The sequence below is a fragment of the Pogoniulus pusillus genome, chromosome 14, assembly GCF_015220805.1.
Source record: "Pogoniulus pusillus isolate bPogPus1 chromosome 14, bPogPus1.pri, whole genome shotgun sequence".
Taxonomy (NCBI): Eukaryota; Metazoa; Chordata; class Aves; order Piciformes; family Lybiidae; genus Pogoniulus; species Pogoniulus pusillus.
The window spans coordinates 15,792,193-15,815,249 of NC_087277.1; the positions used below are offsets into that span (position 1 = coordinate 15,792,193).

The following is a 23,057-nucleotide window of genomic DNA, read 5'->3' on the forward strand; positions in this document are numbered from 1 at the left end:
TTATCTGTGGCAGTCTGTGATCAGTCGTGTCAGTGTCTGCTGTGTCTATGAATCCATGTCTGTATCTCTGGGCTTCATGTACAGCTTTGTTACTGTTTGACCACACAAACAAGAATGCAGCAGTCACATCCCTGCACCTGGAAAAAGATCCTCAGTCCTGGGCACCAGAGGCTAAGCAAGGGAGCCTGGTTGGGAGCAGCTGGAGAAAGCAGACATGGAGATATTACATAACATGTAGAAATATTTTTAGTAACTATGAGAATATGACATTGGCCAGTTTCTTTGAAAGAAGGTACTTAAGGCTGCACGTCAAAAATAATCAATACAGGAAAACTGGCATCTTATAATGGGGATTTGGATTTGATTTATCTTTTTTTCCAAAAGGAAAGTGTAAGCAATATTTGAATTAACTGAGGACATGAAAGTAGGTACAGTACATAGCTGTCCTCATACAGAACAAATTAATCCTACCATAGGGAAAAACAAAAACTATAGAAAAAATATAGGGAAAGCACTTTTCAGGCTTTAAGAACTGCAGCTTTAGTTAATCAGAAAAAAACAAACACAAACAAAACCAAGCAAAAACCCAACAACCCTTCAAATGTAAAGACAAGAAAATAATGCACATGGGACAAAACAATATATCCCAGCTTTGTTCCAGAAGAGAATCCATAGGGATTTATGGGCATAGTGAACTCTACAGGAGAAATAAATACCATACCTTTTGTTAAGAGAAACAGAACAAAGCTAAACCAAAACAACCTTGGTAAACCTAGACAAAGATTTTCAAAATCTGTATTTTAATAAAGCAAGGCACTGTCCTGAGAACTCTTGATATTTGTTTGAGTTGCCAGCAGATATTTCAAAAGGTAACCTTGGGTAGTGCTATTGCAAAAACATATGCCACATGCTTTTAGGGCACTAGAGAGAAGCTAGAATGTAGTCATGTGAAATTAAAAAACCCATCACAAAACAAAAAAACAAACAAACCAAATAAACCCCAATCTATTCACCTATGAGAGATAATTCTAGTCAAAGCTATTGTGAAAGATTCTTCCACCTCCCATATACAACTGTAAATATGATTTGCAGGGTCAGGGAATACAATTTGTAGCAGACATGTGCAAGAACATCTGATGAGCCTGTAACTGGAAAAACTAATGCAGAGGATAACCTAATGTACATAAATGTGATTTAAAAGAATTATTCAGTCTTGGAAAAAAAGATCATGGAATACATTTGCAAAGGCCAAAACAAAAGTCAAGACATCGAGGAAAGTTAATAAGGCTACTGCCACTGAATGGCTTGGGAATTACATGACAAATTCATAATAGGAATTCAAAGTGGAGTTTGCCTAACTAGTAGATATATCGTTTAAACATAACAATACAAAAAAATGGGCATGCTCCAAAGAATACAGGAATACTGCATGGATCCAGAAGAGTGCAAAAGCAGAATAAAAAATCCTTTGTACTAATCCTAAATTAAAATGGAGATCAAGAAATTGCAAATGGATGATCTTGTCAAAACAGGCTTCCCTGTTTTATATCAAGACATGATGGAATGTGCTGAGCAATTAACATTTGCGTTTCCTGAAAGACAGGTGGAGTTACTTAACAGGTAGTATGCAGCGAGCTCCTAATAGACATACTGAGTGCAATTAAAACAGTGTAATAGGGAATGTGTTTTATAGCTACCCTAAGGAATAGTTCTGCTTGGGTAATTTTCTGTGGGGAAAGATGTAAAGACTGTAGTACTGCCTCTGCAAAGATGACTGGTCAATGCTGATCTGAGTAGAGACAGAAAGACACTCAGAAAAGCTGGCTCCAGCACTCTCCTCACGAATCAATTGTAATAAAATACTGTAACTGCTAGTTAAAACCTGATGATTAAAAATCTCAGGCATCTCAGACAAGGTGAGGAGATCAAGGGCCAGTCAGCAGGATACATTCAATCCTGAATCTATGGCTGCTTAGGGACACAGAATGATGGAAGTAAAGAACCATTCAAAGAACCATTTCTGCTATCACAGGCCGTGCAGCGATACCCGGGCTCTAATCATTTCCCATCTACATTGTCACAAGACAAGAAAATTAAAGCTTCTTCTCCAAACACTGCAGGAAGAAAGAAGATCCATCACACAGAAAAACATCCAATTTAGGCCATCTGGTGTACATTAATAAAGCCACACTAAGGTTGAAAATCTCTTGCCACAGACTTCGTGAAGACTGGTATCCATTTCAGTCATGGCAATGTCATAAAGCATCCGTTCAGATGGAGAGTTATAGAAGGCAACTGCCCCATTCCCCCCCAAGAATTCCCTCAAGAGGCACAAATTCAAGCCTTTCAAAAATCTTCAGTCTCCTTGCTGGTATTTCTCCAGGACTGGTTTCCATATCACAGAGCTGGCTGACCAACAGCTTAAAAACCTATGTCCTTTTCTGATTAAACACTGCGACAGAGACAGGCAGCAACAGGGATCAGCTTTGCAGCTGGGAGGCTGCCACCTTTCTTGCTATCCTCAGCTCCATGACTCACCCACTGAGATGGCAAGAGTGAGGACAATGCACCAAGAGATTAAACTGTCATCTCTTATGCACTGCAGCAGCAGCAAAATGAACTCACAAAGTGTTTTTTTTAAAAGCTGTGGCCCTGTTTTCATAGAAACACTACAAGTTACTTATCTCAGCATCTTCTTAGAAGTTCCTAGACAGCTTAACAATCATCCTTTTTCAGTGTGGGATTGCTCCCCAGTCTATGCTGCCAAAGACCCTTCTCCACTCTCATTTCAAAAAGGTAAAGTCCATCACTTTCCTTCAGACTATTCTTCATATTCTGACCCTTTTTCCATGTGAAATCCCTGATGCATCTAATTTGGACCACCCTAGTAACACTCATTGAATGCAGTTGAGTAGCACAATTGTGGGGAAAATTAGATTTGAGCATTGGGAACCCTTGTGAGAACTTGCACTTTTATTTTACTTACATCCTGGCCAGGAGGTCCCTGTGGTCCAGGGATACCAGGTACACCACGAGGACCCTAGTAGAGAAAGAACAGAGAAGCCAAATAACATGAACAGTACTTAGGATGTGCTTCTTAGCTGAAGAGAAGAAATCCTGAGCCAAATAGTTATTAGGGAAAAAATATACCTAGCAGTTAAACAACTGGGAGAGTGTTCAAGAACAAAAATTTAACATTGCAGTATCACAGCATCAGTAATTTCTGTGCCGCAAGGAACTGCATACATCACCAAAGTCAAGTCTCACATACCTTAATTTGAAAGGTAATAATGACTCTTTATGGAAGGCAAGCTTATGAACAGGGAGGAAATATGACTGAGCACAGAACTACAAAAGAGAAAAGATGGCCCAGCTCCTCAGTACCAAGCTAGCACACTGGCTAGGAGTTGCTAATGCGCTGGGAATTTGTAGCAGTGTATACTGAGACCATGAGACAGTGATTTTTTTCACACCAATGGATTGCATCCTTGTGAAACTGCATATTGAAGAACCAAATATGTTTGGTGAATATTGAAAAGCAGGGATTTCTGCATGATTTAAGTGGGGAAAATGCTCCAAAATGGTTTATTTTAAATCTCTGAGGCCTTGGCTATAAGGCATAGCAGTGTGTCTTGAGTTACATGCCTTGAAATACTTTGAATGAAATGGGTTAAACAAGTGACACACTCTTTTATAGTAGTTTTGAGAGGTAAGAAAAAGTTGTCACAATTCCATGAGTCTCTACCAACTCTTTCTCACAACTCAATACAGCAGACAAGTAGCTGGTAATGTACAAGCAAAGTCTCTTTTGAAGGCTCAGCCACTCTGTGACCCTATCATTCTTGGGCAAAAGAAACTAAGTAAATATACCTCAATGAAACCACTGGTAGAAGCACAATTAATATGGTTATCCCCTCTCCATAAAGTTTGGGTGTAGTTAGACATACTTACCAATGACCCTTTGTCTCCTGGGGGTCCCACAGGACCCTGCAAACAGAAAAGACACATCAGTCAAAACACTAAATTCACATCATCCCTTGTCTCTTCAGAGTGGATTCTAAAGCACTAGGATAAAAACTGGAAAAGGAAGGGTGAGGGAAAGATACAAGTGTGACAGGCTACTCACACAGATGTTGTTGGAGTGTGTAATACCCATAGCAATATGTTTAAGGGAAGAATTAGTGGCAGAGTAAAGAAGAAATTGAGGATCATGGAGGAAAAAGTGGAGAAAGAGAGGAAAAGGCACAAGAGAGGTCAGTTGTATCCCTGTACTTCAGTAAAGTCACAGAATCATAGAACATGATTTGAGTTGGAAGAATACCATAAGGATATCAACTTCCTGCTCCTCACAAGACTATCATACACCCAAAAGCATTGCCCAGATGCTCCTTGAACACAGGCTTGGTTCTGTCACCAATTCCCTAGGAAGCCTGTCCAGTGACCAACCACTCTCTTAGTGAAGAACTTTTTTCTAATGTCCAATCTAAACTTTTCCTGAAACCGCTCATATTTCCTCATGTCCTGTTGATCACCAGAGAGGTGATTAGCACCTCAGTATCTGCTGCCCTCCCTTGAGGAAGTTGTAGTCTGCACTGATGCAACCCCTGAGTCCTCTCTTCTTCAAGCTGAACAAGCCAATTGACTTCAGCCACTCCTCATAAGTCTTCCTCTCTAGGTCTTTCACCATTTCAATCACCCTCTTCTGGACACCCTCCAAGAGTCTGATGTCCTTCCCCTACTGAGACAGCCAAAAAATTGCACACTGTACTCAAGGAGGAGCTGCAACAGTACATTGTAAAGTGGGACAGTTACCTCTTTTGACCATAAATTCACTAATCTTCATACAGTCTTACATGCAAGATGCCTTGATGCTCTGATCAAGCAAAGGCTAAAGATAATTCCAAACCCACAGTAACACAAACCGGGCAAGACAGAGCAAGAACGAACCCCTTCTACTTAAGCAGCACATACATCCATCAGGCAATTTCAGCGAAAGCATATGACTCCAAGCAGCCCCCTCTTCTGCTTATGGTTCAGTTGGGAAGAAAACACTGCTAATGTTCAGTGATATGTATTTAGTAACTAAATACCTTAGCAAAGTAAAAAACAAAAAAAGAAAGCAACAAGAAAAAGAACAAAACGAACAACAACAAAAAAACCACCTCATGTATATATACATATATATATATGTGTATATATATATATATATATATATATATCTTTCATGCAGGGAGCAAAGACTAAAAGAGGTTAGAGGCACAGGAAAGGAAACAGGTTGAGGGCTCCAAACAAAAAGATTTGCTGGCTCTCAGCTCTGAAGTTGAACATTTTATGCACAACGTTCTTCTACACAGCTAGAAAGTGTACGGGCTGACACCTTAAATTTAGTGTGTAATATGCACTGATGCAGCTTTGCAGACTTCATTCTGGTTTTGGTTTGGTTGTTATTACTGTGGGACTCAGTCTTTGTCAAAGCCTGATGGATGCAAGGTTATACATTGTTTTTCAAAGCCTAGAGTCTTTGAATCAGATCTGAGAGTATGATGAATCTATGGTGGAGAAAACCATCATAATAGTTGTCAAAAAGAAAAAAGTATTTAGTGAAGCAGATTAAATAAAAACAAATCAATCAGGAATAGTGTGGCATGTAAGTGCCTGTTCATCCTTACAGTGGTCAAAAAACAACACAGAAAAATGTGATCTTCTGGTATGAGACAAGTAATGCCTATATTTGGAATAGAGTGCTTAGTCATTCGTGTTCATGGATATGCAGATGCTTAAACCCCAGTGAAGAATAACTTTGTTGTCTGGTGTACATCAGGATGCAAAAGTGAACTCATCTACCTCTCTACTGAATCTAAAAATCAGTAATTAAAAACTAGCCACAGCCTACTGACTTTCAAACAAGCCAGATACTCGCTAATTTCATTTTAATATTAATGACTGAACATTAAGAAATGAAAGAACATCATAACAAATAACACCCAGCAAATCTTCAATCATTGGTAATCCAGAGATGACCATGAAAGCCATGACAAAGTCACAGCATGAAACATGGCTGACCCAGTTTGCTTTACCTTATATGGTGTTCAGCATGGTAAAAGCAAATCGTAATTGGAGCTACATCTCAGAAAACTAGTTTTATCAACCTATATTAATGTAGCAATATAACTTACCATTTCAAGGTATTTTCCTGCATCTAGATAATCAGAGTTTGAAAACATTGACTGTGATTGGTACAGTATCAGGGCAAGTACAGGGGTAGTGTAAGGAGGCAAGTTCTCAGATGTCCTACAGCAATTACAGCCAGGAATAAAGTTTACTTCATCCCAAACACATTTTACTTGCAAATTCAGGGCATAACTGGAGGACTCTGAGCAAAGTGCCTTCAAATTCCCCTCCTCTCAAGAGGAGTTCTACATGCCAAGTACTGGAATGATCAAACTTCACTGATACAAACATCCACATTTTCCACAGAAGGCTCACAGTGGCCTCCTGATAAACAGGAGGTGGAGGCAGAGCTGGATGAGGCCAAATTAACTATTTCTGGGAAATTATGGGGATGATGGCTCTCTTGGAATGCAGCAGTTTAAGGGATCTGATTTTACATTCCCCTATCAGAGTGCTATGCCACCACTGTGAGCCTGTGTGTCACACACAGGATGACAGCAAGGTTATGTCTGCCTAGTAGACCAGAGCTGCTGGCTCAGCACAGATCTCAAATCACATCCAAAGCCAATGTGTCAAGATGACATGGAAAAGTCAGGAGTAACAGCTGGTGAGATCAATCACTCCTATAGTACTGCTTTGCCTTTCTCTTTCAACTGAAACCAGATGCATCAAGAGTCCTCACAGCAAACATGTAAACATCTGAGCCATGAAGAGCAGCCTCTGGTTTAGTTTGCAGTTTGCATCTTCAGAGGATAAAATGTCCCTCAGGCACTTGACACAGCTGAACACAGGCAATGCATGCCCCAGATGGCAAGGGGTAAGTTTTTGCCTTGCTAGAGGTTGCAGCAGAGCCTGCTACTTACAGGGGGTCCAGCCAACCCGATCCCTGGCACACCTCTGTCTCCTGGCTGTCCAGGGAGGCCAGGAGCTCCCCTCTCACCCTGAAACAAAGAAAGAAGTTAAAGGCTTTGTGCATTATTGAGATAATGTGCTAAAATGCAGTCAGGTTTCACAGCAGAACATAATACTGATACATCCTGACCTAATTCCACCCACAGAGGAGCAGTACCACATCAGGGCAGCACAAGGATATGGCACAATTACTGCATGTCACACCAAGAAAATTGCTCCTTTCCTTCACAAGAGCCCCATCCCACCTGTGTAAGCACTCACCAATGTCACTGTGTGCTACATCACGTAACTGAGTGGGAACACAGCCTCTGCAAATGTTTTAATTTGTTTCAGTGCACCGCATCCAATTTCTAGCATTTGCAGTTGTCTGCAGGGTATTAGGTGCTCTCTTTGGCTTGAGGAATTACTAAGAACCACACCAAACTCTTCTCTGTGTTTCTCTGGTGGATGGCTAAAATGCAAGCATTGCTAAACACTACTTATGCAGCCAAACACTACATAGCCAGTGAAGACAGAATTAGGGATGTTTGGTTACATCTTAATATTCTCCTTGCCTTCATCAATGCAGGTCTACTCATGAAAATGTACCAGTAATTGTTTGCAAATATATTTCAAGGGGTCTACTACTCTCTAGAGGACTATGTCACAAAAGGTGAGATTTCTCTTCTAGAAACCAGGATTTTCAGTAGTAAAACCTCCAGAAAACAGGCAACTACTTGACACTCTTTAATGGGCATTGTAGACAGAGGGTTAAGAAAGAATTCATCTGAAGTACTTAAATTTAACATCTGTTCTCTTTCTAGTGGGAGAAATCAAATAAGATTTTTATGGATTGTATTGCAGTTGTGAAATTTGGTCTCATGTTGGCAGTTGACTTATAACAATTAATCTCATTATGTTATTTATTATTATACTATTTTTAGCTACATAGAATGACAGAAAAAAAAACTTATCCGTGGATTCTGCACATTCAAAATTCAGTCTCTTAACTGAATTCAGCAATAATCCCCTAGTTTTCCCCTCTTTCTCTTTCTTTCTTTCTTTCTTTCTTTCTTTCTTTCTTTCTTTCTAAACTAATCTTATATGACAATGAAAGAATCCTGCAAGGACAGTGAGAAAAATATGTATTCTGATTAGTTCAGACCCTCCAGCAGATCTTATCTGTCATTTTATTCAAGAACATAATTTCAGTACAAGAAGTTCAATAGGTATTTCCCCACGCACAATTAAGATTCTTACCATCTTCTGTCGATATTGAATAGAATATTTAATGAGATTTCTTTTAGTGTTTCTTTCTGACTTCTACATTAATTCTCACTCTATTGTTACATGTGTTCTGAACTGTCAAAAGATATATAGAACAGACTACAATGCATTCACAGTATCACAGTATCACAGTATGCAGAATGCAGGAAAAGAAAAAGAAAATACTTCATAGCAATTTTAAACTTGCAAAAATATGGACCTCTAGTCTCAAACTGCTATATTCCTACTTATATTGTTTACAGAATCAGTTTCAACATCCTATTCTTCTTACAATCCATATAAGGATACAGTCATGCCAAGGAGAAGAATTTCTAGCACGTCTGATTGAAGATTTAAACACCATCCAGATGCTCCCAGAAGTAAAGGGTTTTGCTGTTTTATTTCTATCCTTATTTGCTGTGTACTTATGAGGAAATAAACAATACTTTCAGCTGAAGAAATTAGCATCATTAACCTCATCAACTAGCTGATCTTTGCTTTAACTACAATATAGAAGGGCAAACTAGAACTTAGCTGGTCCCATTAAAAACCAATTCACAACCTCCTTGGAGAGGAGTGCTCTTTGAGTGGCTGACAGGTGGTCTCAAGAGTGGATCATCTGTTAGCTATGCAGTGTCTTTCCAGCTGTATGGATTAAAGGTCCTTAGAGTTTCCTTGGAAAAGGGTGTACTTACCCCATAGTCTGGGTTGAATTTAAAACAGGCTGAAAGAAATTTTAAATGTGGAAAGTGACCACAGCTAATTCATATCTGAGTATTTACATCTAGAAACATACAGGAATAATAACGAAAGGAACCTCCTAAAAGACGAGAAATACATTTTTGAGTGACAGCTCCGCAAACTATTTTTCAGTGACTGATAGAAGCAGTCCTCAGTATAGCCCATGCTCACCTTCTGTCCAAAGGGTCCTGGCAAGCCTGGAGGTCCTCTTTGCCCCTGAAGTGACAGCCAAATCCAGAAAACAATAATTATGCAGCTAAACAGGAGTCTGGTCTTTGAGACAGTCAAGGCACAAGCATTCCCACCATGACCTTCCTTGCCTCACACCATCCTGGCAGTATTTAACTGATGACACATAGGCAAAATAAAGACTGCTAGCTTGGCTATAATTAGATACTTTTAGGGAACTTCCATCAGGCTAACTACTTCTTTACAACAACAGTTATGCTTTGTGAAGGTGTCCGTTTTCAATGGCTACCATGGCACATGGAAGAGGATTTAGTGTTGATAAATGCAGCTTCATTTATCTCTATGGATGAAGTGCTGTGATCTGCAGAGTTTGCATAGCCAGGCCTTTCAGATAGCCTGTGAGCATTTGTGACAATGCAGTCTAACTCCACCAGAAATCCACCACACTCCTGCAGATGTCTACCTCACACTGAAGAGCTCAAGTGCAAAGCTTGCCAGCAATACTTACTTGTTCTCCATCTTTACCCTTACCAGGCAAGCCTGGCTGTCCAGCAGGCCCTGGCTCACCAGCTGGTCCAGGTAAACCCACTTTTCCATCTGTTCCAGGATCACCCTGTAGAAGACAATCCAGCTAAAGTTTTAGCATACTAAAGACAATTTTTGTCTGAGATCTTTCATCATAACCAAAAGATATCCATTTTTTTCTTCTCATCTGAATTTCTCTTGGTATTACAACAAACTCTCTTTTACAAGAATTCTTTTCCTTCAGTGATCTCAAGGCATTTGTAATTTTCCTTAAGGAAAGTAAAAGGAGACTTCAAAAATGTTTTAGGGCCCAGATATATGAGAGAGCCCTTGGTCTGTACATGACCCCAAGACAGATCTCAGTAATCTGGAAGATTATTTTATTGAAGGGCTTGGGATTCATCTCCTTTTAAATTCAAATAGAAGAATATATGGGACCATGTTTCTGATTCATTGGTCCTACTCCAGTAAACAAAGATCAAGACTCTAGCATGCTGGGTGTGGTGCCCACATGGGCAAATTACAAACTCCTGACCTCACTGCCTGTCTATGGGATAGAACATAACAGTTAGGTGAGGCAATCAAAAGGTAAGTGAAGATGCACTGGAAACATGAACTAAGGGTCCAGTTACAGCATCTTATCAAGAATGCAGAGTTTTCAGTTTCCTAACTATGAAAGCCAGTTTTTCTTCCAGCTTTGGATTTACAATGATTCCTCACTTAAAACATCAAGCCTCTGCCCTTGATAGCCAGTGAGGACAGAATATTATAATTGCAAAATGCATAGCATTGACTTCTCTGTATTCATTTGTATCTCAGGGGTTTTATTAAGGTGAATTGTAAAGCTGTGACAAGGTGAAAACCTTATGGCATGTGTAAAAGAGGAGGTCAGACAAGATGACCCAATGGGTCCAAGTATGTAAACACACCATGAGGCTGTGAAACAGTTTTCCTTTCCACTGCAGACTGCTTCTGTCCCAAGTTACTGAAAATGCCCAAGAAGAAAAACAAATCCATGAAAGAACCAACTCACCTTTTCCCCCTTTTCTCCCGCCTTTCCTGGTAGTCCAGGGTTTCCAGGTACACCCTGGAGAGAAAACAACTTGAAAGCTTGAAACTTTTTTTAAGCCAGTATTTGATCCTAAAGCAAATGGATAGATCTGTGGGTTCAGCACAATCTATCTCAAGGATTAGTGTTGGTTTCACATTTCACAGCACAGACAACCTGTAATCCAGAGAACACCACAGAGGAGCTGTGTACTGAATGCTTAAAGGAGGAGAGGGTTTTCAATATAAAAAGAGCTGAGTGGCAAAAGCAGAAATTGAGCTAATCCCCTATTTGTGCATTCTCCTTCTACCAATAACCACTTTTTTCATTCTGTGAAATCTTCAGCAGTTGCTAATCTTTTACCAACAACCCCCCGTTATCCACTCCATATCAAAGAAGCCAAAAGTCTCAGAGTATTGATTTTTTTTTTATGGCTAGTGCTCTCCAAAACTATAGGCTGGAAAACACAACTATGTTTATTTTACTTCTATTTTAGTTTTCAATTACTTACACATCTTGGTAGATCTCAAAGGATTTCTCATGAAAATAGAGCTGATTTAGGACACCAGATTAAAATACTGCAACCTTCTAACTCACCAAAACATATTACAGAATGGTGTTCCATTTTAAGATGTGAAATGCTGTCTTGGCACCAGTAAAATTGGATTGACCTTCTCACAGGATGGATGTGATAATTAATTTCCTTTCTATACCACTACAAATTGGTTCCAACTATATTAGCTTTTATAGTTAATATATTGGTATTACTGGTATAGAGGTTTGCTTAAAGGAATACAAAATTGGAAAAGGCCTTCATTTTCACAATCATCTTTCAGTTTGAAATTGAGTCATTATGTTAATACAATTAAATTTATCTTAACAATTAGTAAAAAGGCAATTTAAGATTTCTTGGATTGCCCAGGTGATAAATTCTGCCTTAAAGAGCCCTCTGCGCTAAATCACTGTGCCTGAATACATTAAACCATGGAGCCTAACTGCTGGTTTTCATACACTCCAGTGTAAACCTAAAGAAACCTCAAGTGATAGAAATAAAATTACAGTGGTGGAGCAGGGAGTTGAATTATTCCAAAGATTGAATGAAAAACTCCATCATGCACAACTGGTGATGAACTTCTACTGAGGTAAAGAGAGGAGAACACCACAATGATTTCAAGGCTCTGATTGTAGGGTCAAACACTTAAATGCATTCATAATAAAAATTGGAGTTTACCCTGCAATTTTTATATCAAGAAATCATGTTTTTAAAAGGAAATGAGAAATGAAAATGAGGCAAAGGAAACATCACCAATTTTTCTCACAAACAGCTAGCAGCAAAAATAACTTTTGGCAATTTGATGAGAAACAAAGCAGCTCCATGCTCCCTTCTTAATACAAATGCATATGAGAATATGTTTTGTGGACACACCATCCCCAGGTGTCTACAGATCTTTCAGTTCAGCCATATAATACATTTTATGAAACACAGCCTTTTGAACCTGATAGTAGACACTGTGGAAGGGAAAACTAAACTTATTAAATACAGAAATCAGGGCACAGATGGGAAAACAAATTCATTGGAGCATACATACCACATTTCCTGGCAAGCCTCTTGGACCTGGGGGCCCTGCTGGTCCAGTCACACCCTGTTTTAAGAAAATGAAGCATGTGTGCAAAGGGCCAAAGGGCACATGTAATTCACAACTTGTGTCGCCACAAGAACAAGATTTTACAAGTGAGAGTTCATGACAGACAGTGTTGCACAAGCATAAAAAAAAAACCCAAACAATAGCTTTTTTTTGTGAAACACTTCATAAAGAAGCATGAAACAAAACAAAACGAAGACCTTCTGAAAACTTAAAATTATCTCTGATAAAATAAAACTTATATTTAGCTAAGATACAGCTAGATAGCTGAGATACTGAAGGGAACTTTGGTCTTAGAAACATCAAGAGAACACAGGAAAATATGTTGCTTTATCATTAAACCAAAACCTCTAGGTCAAGAAAATATGTGGGCTTTTTTGACAAATCTACCTTTCTCTTCTCTAAGAAACAAACCCTAAACTCATTCATTTACACTAAATAGATGAACACCTTTCAGAGTGTTATATATCTGAATAGCAGGTCTTTTTTTTTCTGCAAGTGAAAGCTTTTTAGCGTGAGAAAGCCCATGTGTGCCTCAAAAATGCATAAAGGACATGAAATTACATGTATTTGGGGATTTATGTTCTCTTTGAGGTGTATGTTTGGGGTTATGAGGCTGTATTCAGACATTTTCCTCTATACTTGACCACACTACCTCTGTACTGCATGGGTTTATTTTTGTTTAGTTGTCTATTTCCCAAAAAGACTAAGGTGTTCTTTAACCAAGAGAGAGAGCTGAAGACAGGCAGTTCAGAGTTTAGGGTTAAAGCACCGATAGAGACAACATCTAAGCACAAGCTCAAGAAGGAAACCCATGAACACAAATGTGGAAGAAGAAATTTCAGTGCTCTAAGATGCTTAATTTGGTTTCCTATTCCCTTCTTCTGACAGACATAAACATCCCTTTTCAATCATTATTTCAAATAGTTCTTCCGTCTTCCTTCTCTGCCTGCAAAAAAAAGTGCTTGGCCTTTTATTCAGCTGCAAAGGGCTTATATGGTCTCACAATAATAAAACAGGACTTGAATCCTTTGCTATTCTTTAGCACAGTCAGACAATAACAGCAGTCCCTACAACATGCGCCTCAAAATACAGTATGTGATGATTCCTCTGCTGATGAACCTGTATTGGAAAAAGCAGAACTGACTAAGAAGCCTAAACCCAACCGTGATCAAAAACTAATTCAGGCTGATGGTGAGAAGTGAGCTTCCTGCAGCAGCTGGCTTCCTGGCCTTGGTTCATACCACAGTGCAGTAACAAGCTCTGCCGACACCTCATCCAGAAAAGAGGACATTTAGTTAGAGAGGGAGAGATTTGGCCAACAATAGATTCAAAATTTAAAGCTGGGCTGATTGAGGCATTGATCTGTTTGGTGCAGCTGTGCTTGTTTGCCCACAAGCAGTGACTCTACCAGCTGCAGCTTGCATGTGCCCTGTGCCCAAGCAGTCTGGGACTACAAATCTATGGGGCGTTGATTTCAGTATCTGTAAAGGTGTGTAATTGACAGGAAAAAATGTTGCAATGGAAGCAATTACTCACAGGCTCTCCAGGGGCTCCAGCTTCTCCTCGGGCTCCTTTCTGCCCCTTTGTGCCCTGCATGGAAAGAAGAGAAATACTGGCTGATTAGACATGGGACGGAACTGCCTGTCAGACAAAAAGGCTTCCCAAGATGCCCAAACATGCACTAGACAAAGGTTTTTGTTAATCAGTTCATAGCAGAATTTAATAGATGAGGCTCCTACTTCTCTGTGCATTGAGAAAATTAAATACAAAAATAAAACCTTGAGACGTAACAAGAATTACTAATGACTGATCAGCTCAGAGGCTGTTTCTCAGTGTAGGATGCTGAAACTCACAGGCATTCATCTGGGTGAAAACTCCTTCCTACCCTCAGGGCTACTAGCTACTCTATTTCCAACTCAGCTGTGATGGTCTCCCTGCACAGAGGATGTTTCATCTGTAGTTCTCAAATAAAAACAGCTGCTATCTAGACATGGTCAAAACATCACAGCCCACAGGTTTTGTCCCCATCCTACTTACCATGCAGCCCTTTCTTACAGATTCTGGCAGGACAAAGTCTGCTCACTGGCCAGCCCCCCATCTGACAGGTATGAGTTAAAAGCTGCATGGTGCTACTGTGTTTTCCATAATGCTAATGCTGCTGTTAACATATTCAAGCTGTTATGTCCAAGTTATAGCTGATACATAGCTTGGGCACAGCAGAGACGGTGGCAGAGTGAACACTCTCCCACACTGACATGAAAATATACCTCAGTCATGGCTGGAAAGAATATGGCATGAACCAAAAAACTTTCAGAAGATAATTGAGACTCTAATATCAGTTTCACATAAGCCATGGCGCATGCAAGGTCAAATGGTCTCCAGTTAAACATGAATGCATTGCAGCATTTTGGCAACATACTCTGGTATCTTATCCATGAGACCTGTGGTTTGGTGACACCAATACAAGATGTCCTCTTGAAGTATCCTGAAGTCATATTTTTGTTTTGATTTTTCTCATGTTGTACTGATGACCAGTATGAGTCAATACCTCTGCAGAAGTCCCTGAACTTACAACAATGAGGGAGGAGAAATCGGTCATTGGCTTATAAGGGAAGAATTAGTTACAGACCTTGTAGGCACCTCTCTCTAGCCATGTCAAAGATTTTCTGCAATGCTGGGCCCTCTTACCTCTACTCCTGCAGGTCCTGGGATACCTCGTTCACCTGGGACCCCATGTAATCCCTGTAAAAACAGAGGGAGAGGTGAAGGTGCTGAAGGAAACTGCTTCTTTCTACTCCTGAGCAGAAGGAGATGTTTCTCCTTCTTCACATTGAGAGAAGAAAGGGTGCTTTTTGTAGAGGCTGTGAGGCACAGAACTCTGTCTCTTCTGAAGGCCTGGAGGCTCCATCCAGAACAAGAGCAGACCAGAATACAAATGGAGTAGCCTAATGCTCAGTTTAGAGAGGTCATAGTCACTTCAAAAGCTGGTAATAAATCTTGTGGAATCTCACTGTCAGTGAAGCTCTGTCTAGCAACCCTCATAGCCCTCTCTTCAGCTACTAAGGCCCAGAGCTATAAATTATGTACTTAAATTCATGTGGTAATGTAGCTTCCTCTACAGGCAGTACAAAGCTAAGCACCACCACGGCCCTTTTGGCTGAGAGAAGCATTACAACTCTGGAAGGAGTATGTCACACCCTCTCCTTCCAAAACAGGCAGGTCTCAATTCCTCTCTGTGTTAAAGTTGAAAAGCAAATACACTTGGCTCTGCTTACAGGTTCTCCGCTTGTTCCTTGATCTCCTTTCTCCCCTTTTGGTCCAGGTTCACCCTGATATAAAACAATAATAGAGAGAGAGATAAAGCTCTTTCCATGGTTGGAAGTCACAGTAGTCTTGTTTTGTAAAATGTCTCTTTGGGTCAGTTATCCATTTGTGACACAGAGTAGCCTCTTTGAGATCAATGAATGATATTACATGCTATGACTTGTCTAGATTTTTTTGAATTTTATAAAATATCCTAATTACAAAAATGTTCAACTTAAGAGAAGAGTTTTCCCTCATAGAGGACTGTAGCTAAAGAGTCCACCATTCCAAAAATTGATCAGTTCCTCTCCAAAGTATTAAAAGGCCAGGTGATAGGACCAACAGCAAAATCACTAGCACCACTGCACTAGCTCTTTTCATAACCACAGACCTAATGTTATCCTACAGTGGGGGAAATTACCCCATGTGCAGACAGTTCTCTGTTCCACCTACATGACAGAGGTCTCACCTTGAGCACTTCCAGAGATGTGCCCTACACAGCTTTTCCTGATCTCTGATTCTGTTAACATCTCCACACATTCATGCAGCTTCCACTCGCTCCTGCAATGTCAGTGCACTATTTCATGCCATCAGTTTCTAACAGGATTAAATTATTTCTGTTCTCCCTCCCTTTGCTAAATTGAAGATGCTTCCAAACAGAATTTTATCAGCTTTGTTCAGAATTCTAGAACAATAATCAGTAAGTCCATATTTCTGCCTTTTATAAATGGAAAAGGAACAGCACACAATTATGCAGCCAGCCAGCTGGAATAAATCAGGCACTACATGAATTCTCACATTTCTGTATTTATATGAACATATGTATTTAGGCAACAGCAATCATTAGTTATTCATTATTTATCATACAAAGCAGTTCAATTATGCAATCAAGGAAGAGTAAGAACATCATCAATTTAAGCTACATACATACACAACGAATAATGATCAGACAAAATGCAGAGCCCAAGATAAATCAGTTTGAATTTTATTCACATCAATCACTTCTGCAACACCTGGGAATTCAAAGTCCATTTGCAAATGATCGTCTAACAGACAAAATAAAACTAACTGCATAAATATTGCTTATGCCTGTATTTATTATGAATTATGAATAAATATCATTATCCGTGATAACAGGAGGAATTCTAGTCTACATGTAGTACTCCGTTAGATCGGCTATTAATCAGTCAGTCCCTGGTGCCATCTAGTGGCCTTGGGATCATAGAATCTTTGAGATTGGAAAAGACCTTTAACACCACTGACTGCAGCCCTTAACCTAGCACGGCTAAGGTCACCAGTAAACCATGGCCCTAATCATCACATCTGCACACTTTTAAAATACCTCCAGGGATGGTCACTCAACCACTGCCCAGGGCAGCCTGTTCCAATGTGCTTGTTTCAAGTAGTTGTAAAGAGTGATAAGGTCTCCCCTGGGCCTTCTTTTCTGCGGCCTGAACAGCCCCTATTCCCTCAGTCTCTCCTCACAAGGCTTGTTCTCCAGACCATTCACTGGCTTCACTGTCCTTCTTTAGACACTCCATCATCTCAGTGTCTTTCCTTGTAGTGAAAGGTCCAAAACAGAACACAGTAGTCAAGGTGTGGCCTCAATAGTGACAAGTACTTTGTGCTGGGGCCACCTACAGTAGTTCAAGCAAAGCATCCTGTGCCACATACCTGTACAGTTGTATCTGGAGGATGTTTTGTATAGTGACATTTCAAGCTCTGAAATCCTCTTGAGAGAGCAGAGCAACAAAGCACAGACACAGGGTAATATGTTTGTAGGCAGGATTGGTCTTACTGAGTGGGAATAAGGGCATGTATTACCCAGGAAAACAAGACTGCAAAGGGGGAAGAAGTAACTCAGTGGATAAAGGGAGGAAATTCTTCAGTGCTATTCACCTTCCTTCCACTTTTTCCTTGATAATTCACTTGCAATGTAATGTTAAATCAGCAAAATTCTAATCTAATGTCCTTGCACAGCCACAAGCATGGGTAGAGGCAACATTTTTTAACCCAACCTGCCAGCAAACCTGACCACAGGTTCTTCCAATTCTGCTGAATCCAGCTATCTGCCAAGAGTGTTAACACTGTCTGACAGTGCTGCACATTGTGTAGACCTCTGCCCCTGGCAGCTGGACTTAATCCACTACTATCCACTTCTTCTGTACAGCTCAGTGAACAGAAGTGATGAGGTGACAGTTAACAGCTGCTAACAACCTGAGCCAGATCAGTGCTTACAGCTTCCTTGACCTGCCCTCAGCAGTGTCCTCCTGTGGTCTCAATTACCATGTTAGTCATTTTTGTGTCACTTAAAGGAGAGCAAATGCAGCTGCACCCAGCTGCACTGGGAGACAGAAAGCAAAATGAGAAGCCACTTCATTTTTTTGTTCCTGTTTTCACATTTTTCCAGCCATATCACCTGGCCAAAACTGTGATTCTCACACATGTCATCTCCAAGAAATATTTAGTGATTTTAACTCACCAGCCTAAGTACACATGAAAAAGTTCCCTGCATTCTGTGGAAGAAACTAGCTCCTTCCCTCCAATGTCCTACATCAGACAGTTTCTGCATCACAGGCTGCACTCAGACCACACAACAGAGCTGCAGTGGTGGGTAAATGTGATCTCAGACTCACTTGGTCAGAGATTTTCTATTTCTGACAATTAGAAAAGTGTGTTTTAAATTAAATCAATTTTAAGTAACAGCAAGTAAATAGAATAATGGTGCTGCTACCTAGGCTGTGTTTCCTGTATCTACTTGTGTAAGATGCTCCCTGGCATATGCCACGTACTCAATGGAAAACAAAAGGCAAGTGTTAATGTTTTAGAGAGTGTGTGACAAATTTCAGCACCATTCTGGTCCTGAAGCTTCTATAAAATAACACGTGGCACTCTCTTAAGTTTTCTCACTACCTTTTGACACCTCAATTTGTAAAGCTGTAGATGAATAATTATCTATAACTTCTCCTCCCAAAGCTATCAACACTGTGCACAGACTTGTGCTACAGTAAGCATCATCACATTCATCTTGCACATGGAGAAATCCCATCAATGCAACCTGCTGAGACACTTCAAATCTTTTGTTTTTTACTGTCTTGCAACTCATTTACAAGAGCAATGCACTTAAAGCAAGAGTGCATTTCTTCTCCCATTGTAGGCTACAAAGACCATACAAGATGTCATTGTTCTGTGTATTTCCTTTTATCAGCAAACTGCAAGCCAAGGGGAAAGGTGAGTCAAAGAAAACTTGTTTCTATTTTCCAGTACTACCTCACATTCCTATTTCCTTTTTCAGCCTCTGAAGAAAGTGGCATATGCACATTATTTTTTTCTAACAGCATTCTTACAGCTTATCTCTGCCAGTTACACCTGCAGTAAAGCCTCCTGATCCTCACTAGGCTTATTCACATACCAGTGTTGTAATCCTGTGTAATGACAGATATTTCCCACTATGTGCTCCAAGCAGGAAATAAAACTTTGGTTTGAACTTCATTTAAGAGGCTGGGACAGCATAAAGTTCCATGTCAGTTGTGGTTGATTTGGATGCTGCTGTTACCAGGACAGCCTGCAGACTTCTTACCATGGCTGGAGTCGTGGTAGGCCTGATAACCTGATATAGGCTTATACATGTCCTGGCTTGCCCAGGCATGTTTTTCTGCTCTCCTTCCTTCTGTTTTGGGAAGAAGCAACCGTGGGAAAGAAGACAAAAGAACCTGAAGCCACTGAGTCTAAGGACTCTGGCCTGCCCAGACTTGTCTTGGTCCTGTGGTAAACAAGGTACACACATTTAGCTTGTGCCTGCCTTGTGCAAGATCTGTGTTTCTCCCAAAGTTGGGTAAAGCAAGCCTGTGACTTCACCTAATATGGTCAAGCTTGGCTAATTGTCATTCTGATTGACTATTCTGTGTCCAAAGGCCCATTAGTCTTGGCTACATTGATAAAAAGAGTTGAGCAGGTAACGCAGTGTGCCCTGCCATGGTCTGCTGTTCTATTCATGCCTGCTGTTGCCTCTGCTATTGCTTACTGCCTTAGTGCATCCTGTTTGTCTGGAAACTCCACTGTCTTGAGTTTACCAGGAACAGGCTCTAAATGCCTGCACAATCGGCCTGCATAGCCAGCGTGACATTGTGCTAAGACTGCACATCGCAAGACATTCTGCCTACACCTGAAAGTCTCCTGGCAAGACAGAAAGTCCTGGACATACACAGATCATCCAGAGGACCAGGTCAGAGATTGTAAGCCTCCTTTCCCAGCACTCTGAAGACTGGGAACAGTCAGAACTCTCAGTGGCTGACAGTAACAGAATTCCCTGAAAGCACTTGGGTACTGTCTGAAGCTGTAGCTAGCCCCACCAGTCAGGAGATATTTTGTGAGTTAATACTTTAAGTCTCTTTGTGACTCACCATTGCCTTCTGCCATAAGCAGAAAGGAGTTCCTTGAGTCCATCTAGTGGGCAAGCAGTATATTGACCACAAGAATCTTCTCTTCCAGTTCAGTTAATGTTTATATTTTTGCTGGTTATTTCAAGATTCTAGTTATTATCTGTAAAATGTTTCCATGACCATGTGAAGAACTGATTATTATCAAAATTAGTGGTTGGGGGTGGCGAGAGTTCTGAATATCAAAAATAATAACCAATATCAATTTTTGAAAAATATAATCTCTCAGTTAATTAGCTACCCCTTCATAACAGCTGGTTACAATAGTGAAGTTACCTGCAACCAGATTCAAGCTGAGTTCTTTACTGAAACATGTAAATAACATGGAAAATACTGCTCTGTGTGTCTTGTGAGATACAAGATGCAATAAGCCAGAAGCCATGTTTACTAAAGATGTTACTTACAGGAATCCTAGGGTATGGGGTGAAGAAGGCTGTCTGGAAGAGAAACCAGTGTTAAAAGAAGCATTTCCTGTTTTCCTGGAAATGCAATAACTTACATATTCTCCATGTAATTGCATATTACACATTCCATATATCTATCAGTGTGTTACTAAATGAGCAAGTAGTTGTAACATCTGGCTGTTTGGAAAAAGCCTACAAATATCAAACATTTCCTAGAGTACTTGAAACATGAATATCAATACAAAATATTCCACTGCTGTGAAAAAAACAAATCATCTCTAATCTCCTTAGCAAGTCTACTATTAGCAGTCTCCAGTTACCTCTTTCATTTGGTTTTGTTTTCAGTATTATTAAATTCCCTAATTCCATAACTGTGCTTGGTATGTTCTTGCTCTGCTTTGGACCGTGTACGAGACATATGCACCTCAACATGGTTGTTTTGATTATGTAGTCATCTTAAAGGACTAGACGCACAAAAAAGCCCCAAAACAAACAAAAAACAAAACAAAAAAACACCCACCAAAAAACCCAAACCAACTCAGAATCGTTTTTTTGCGTGTATCTAGCCATATTGTGCTATTTGTAAGCTTTCTCCACCTTGACAAAGACAGGTTTATTCTCAGTGTTGTGACCAAATCAGTCCTGTGTGATACATATGGAGGCTTCCTACATGATGTTATGAAGTACCATTTGACACCAACTAAAGAAGCCCAACCAGCGGCAGAGGATTAGAATACCTCCCCCAGTGCTGCATGAATATCTGTGAGTACCTGATTCTCATCCACAGACCTTGATTCAAATTCTCCCCATAACGTGACTGAGGCAGCTGCAACCAGTGGTGATGAACAAGGCTGCAAAATGGGTATCTGCCTGGGTGTTTTTTTGAGGAGCTGTGACCAGGATCAGCCATCCTGCTATAAGGCTGAGCCTGTTTCTAGTGTTTACTGCAACCTGCTTACTCAGATATTGCTGGAGGGAACTGTTAGGTTTATGTATTTACATTCAGTGGATGCTGGTTACATTGCCTATAGCGAACTCCACTGTAATTGTGCTCATGCTCCCCAGAGTAAGTTTTATTTTTAAAATAATAAATGTTTTCTTGGCTTTTTATTTTTTTTAATTGGAAGAAATGGTACATGGTATGACTGCTTTGTGCATTGTCTCCAGTGCTAAACTGAATGAACTCTGGGATGAGACAGTCTTTCTAGGGTTACAGCAGAGCAAGGCAGAGAGGTTTTGGCAGATTACAGCGTTGCTGAAGCTGAAACCTCCACCTTGTAAGTTCATGTCAGTGAGAAGTGGAACCTTCTGTTCTTCCTGGAAAAGGGTAAATTGTTTGCCAAGAAGACAAGACTGTGTTCAGTGGTATTCTCAAATGGAAAAATCTAGCTTAACCTGGAGAATCTGTATAAACACACTTCCTGTTTTCACTGATGACTTTTTCAGGCAGCATCCACACCTTCTAAATGAATCACAAATGATACCACAAGGCAAGAACATACAGAAATGCTGTTTGTAAAGAGCAAAAGAAGTGCATCTCCCCCAAAACTTAAAAGACCAGATACACCTTGATACAGCTTCTGTGAAGCAAAGAGAAATAATCTGTGAGTAAATGGGTTCTACAGTTTCTTCAGAGAAGTAGAATCTTGAAAAGTTTTAAGGCTTTGTTTCTCATTAATTTGTGTGCAGGAAGTGTGTTGATGACTTTAATTTTGCAGGAAAGAATACAGTCTTACTTACTGTTCCAGGTAAGCCTGGTGGTCCAGGGGAACCCATGTCACCCTAGAGAGAGGAGAAAAATATAACTAAAGATATAAAAGATGCTCAAATAAAATTCAATAGAATCAGCTAGAAGGAGCAACATTACCAGATGAGATGTAACCCAAAGCCAACTGTTGGCTCTCTGATACTGAATAGCCCAAGGCGCTTCTCAGATAGGTGGAATTTACCATTGCTCTGCCTGTCTTTGCCTTGTTGCATACAGGATTCCTACTTTGCTGTCTTTATCACATTATGACTTTATCACTGATCTGGCTTCACAAGTCAGTGAATTTCTAATGTTACCCCGTTCTGTGTAGGAGTGATAAGGAGTTTAATTTGCATTTTAGGTTAAAGTCGATCAAAATTCTTGATTGAAAAATATGCTTAAACCAAACTTCTTTTGTGTATGGAAATAAAGATTTCCAACATTTTTCATCAAAAATAAAGATTTTTAAATCCAGTTCTCACCCTTTAACTGATAACTGAAAGTTATCAGTAAACTGAGGGCTGACATATCCTAGGAAGAAGTACAAAGTAGTCCCTAATTCCTGATAGCTATCACCATGATAATGAGGGAAAATCTTTCACTATGCAACCATAGGCATCTGCAAGGGCAGTGCTTCACCTTCACCTTCGTGTTAACAGTGGTTGAACATAAATTTTGGTGGACATA

At 40.1% G+C, this 23,057-nt stretch overlaps 1 protein-coding gene across 2 annotated transcripts in view; it reads right to left on the bottom strand.

Moving 5' to 3' along the window:
• Nucleotides 1-23,057, bottom strand: part of COL22A1 (collagen type XXII alpha 1 chain) — a 215,332-nt gene that overhangs the window by 32,752 nt on the left and 159,523 nt on the right. For both annotated transcript variants that reach the window (XM_064154346.1, XM_064154345.1), the window contains exons 32-43: nucleotides 22,364-22,405; nucleotides 20,624-20,656; nucleotides 15,753-15,806; nucleotides 15,166-15,219; nucleotides 14,014-14,067; nucleotides 12,421-12,474; nucleotides 10,817-10,870; nucleotides 9,767-9,871; nucleotides 9,241-9,285; nucleotides 7,035-7,112; nucleotides 3,952-3,987; nucleotides 2,987-3,040 (exon numbers count right to left, since the gene is read on the bottom strand). In XM_064154346.1, the coding sequence (XP_064010416.1) occupies nucleotides 2,987-3,040; nucleotides 3,952-3,987; nucleotides 7,035-7,112; nucleotides 9,241-9,285; nucleotides 9,767-9,871; nucleotides 10,817-10,870; nucleotides 12,421-12,474; nucleotides 14,014-14,067; nucleotides 15,166-15,219; nucleotides 15,753-15,806; nucleotides 20,624-20,656; nucleotides 22,364-22,405 (663 nt within the window). The remainder of the gene's footprint in view (nucleotides 1-2,986; nucleotides 3,041-3,951; nucleotides 3,988-7,034; nucleotides 7,113-9,240; nucleotides 9,286-9,766; nucleotides 9,872-10,816; nucleotides 10,871-12,420; nucleotides 12,475-14,013; nucleotides 14,068-15,165; nucleotides 15,220-15,752; nucleotides 15,807-20,623; nucleotides 20,657-22,363; nucleotides 22,406-23,057) is intronic.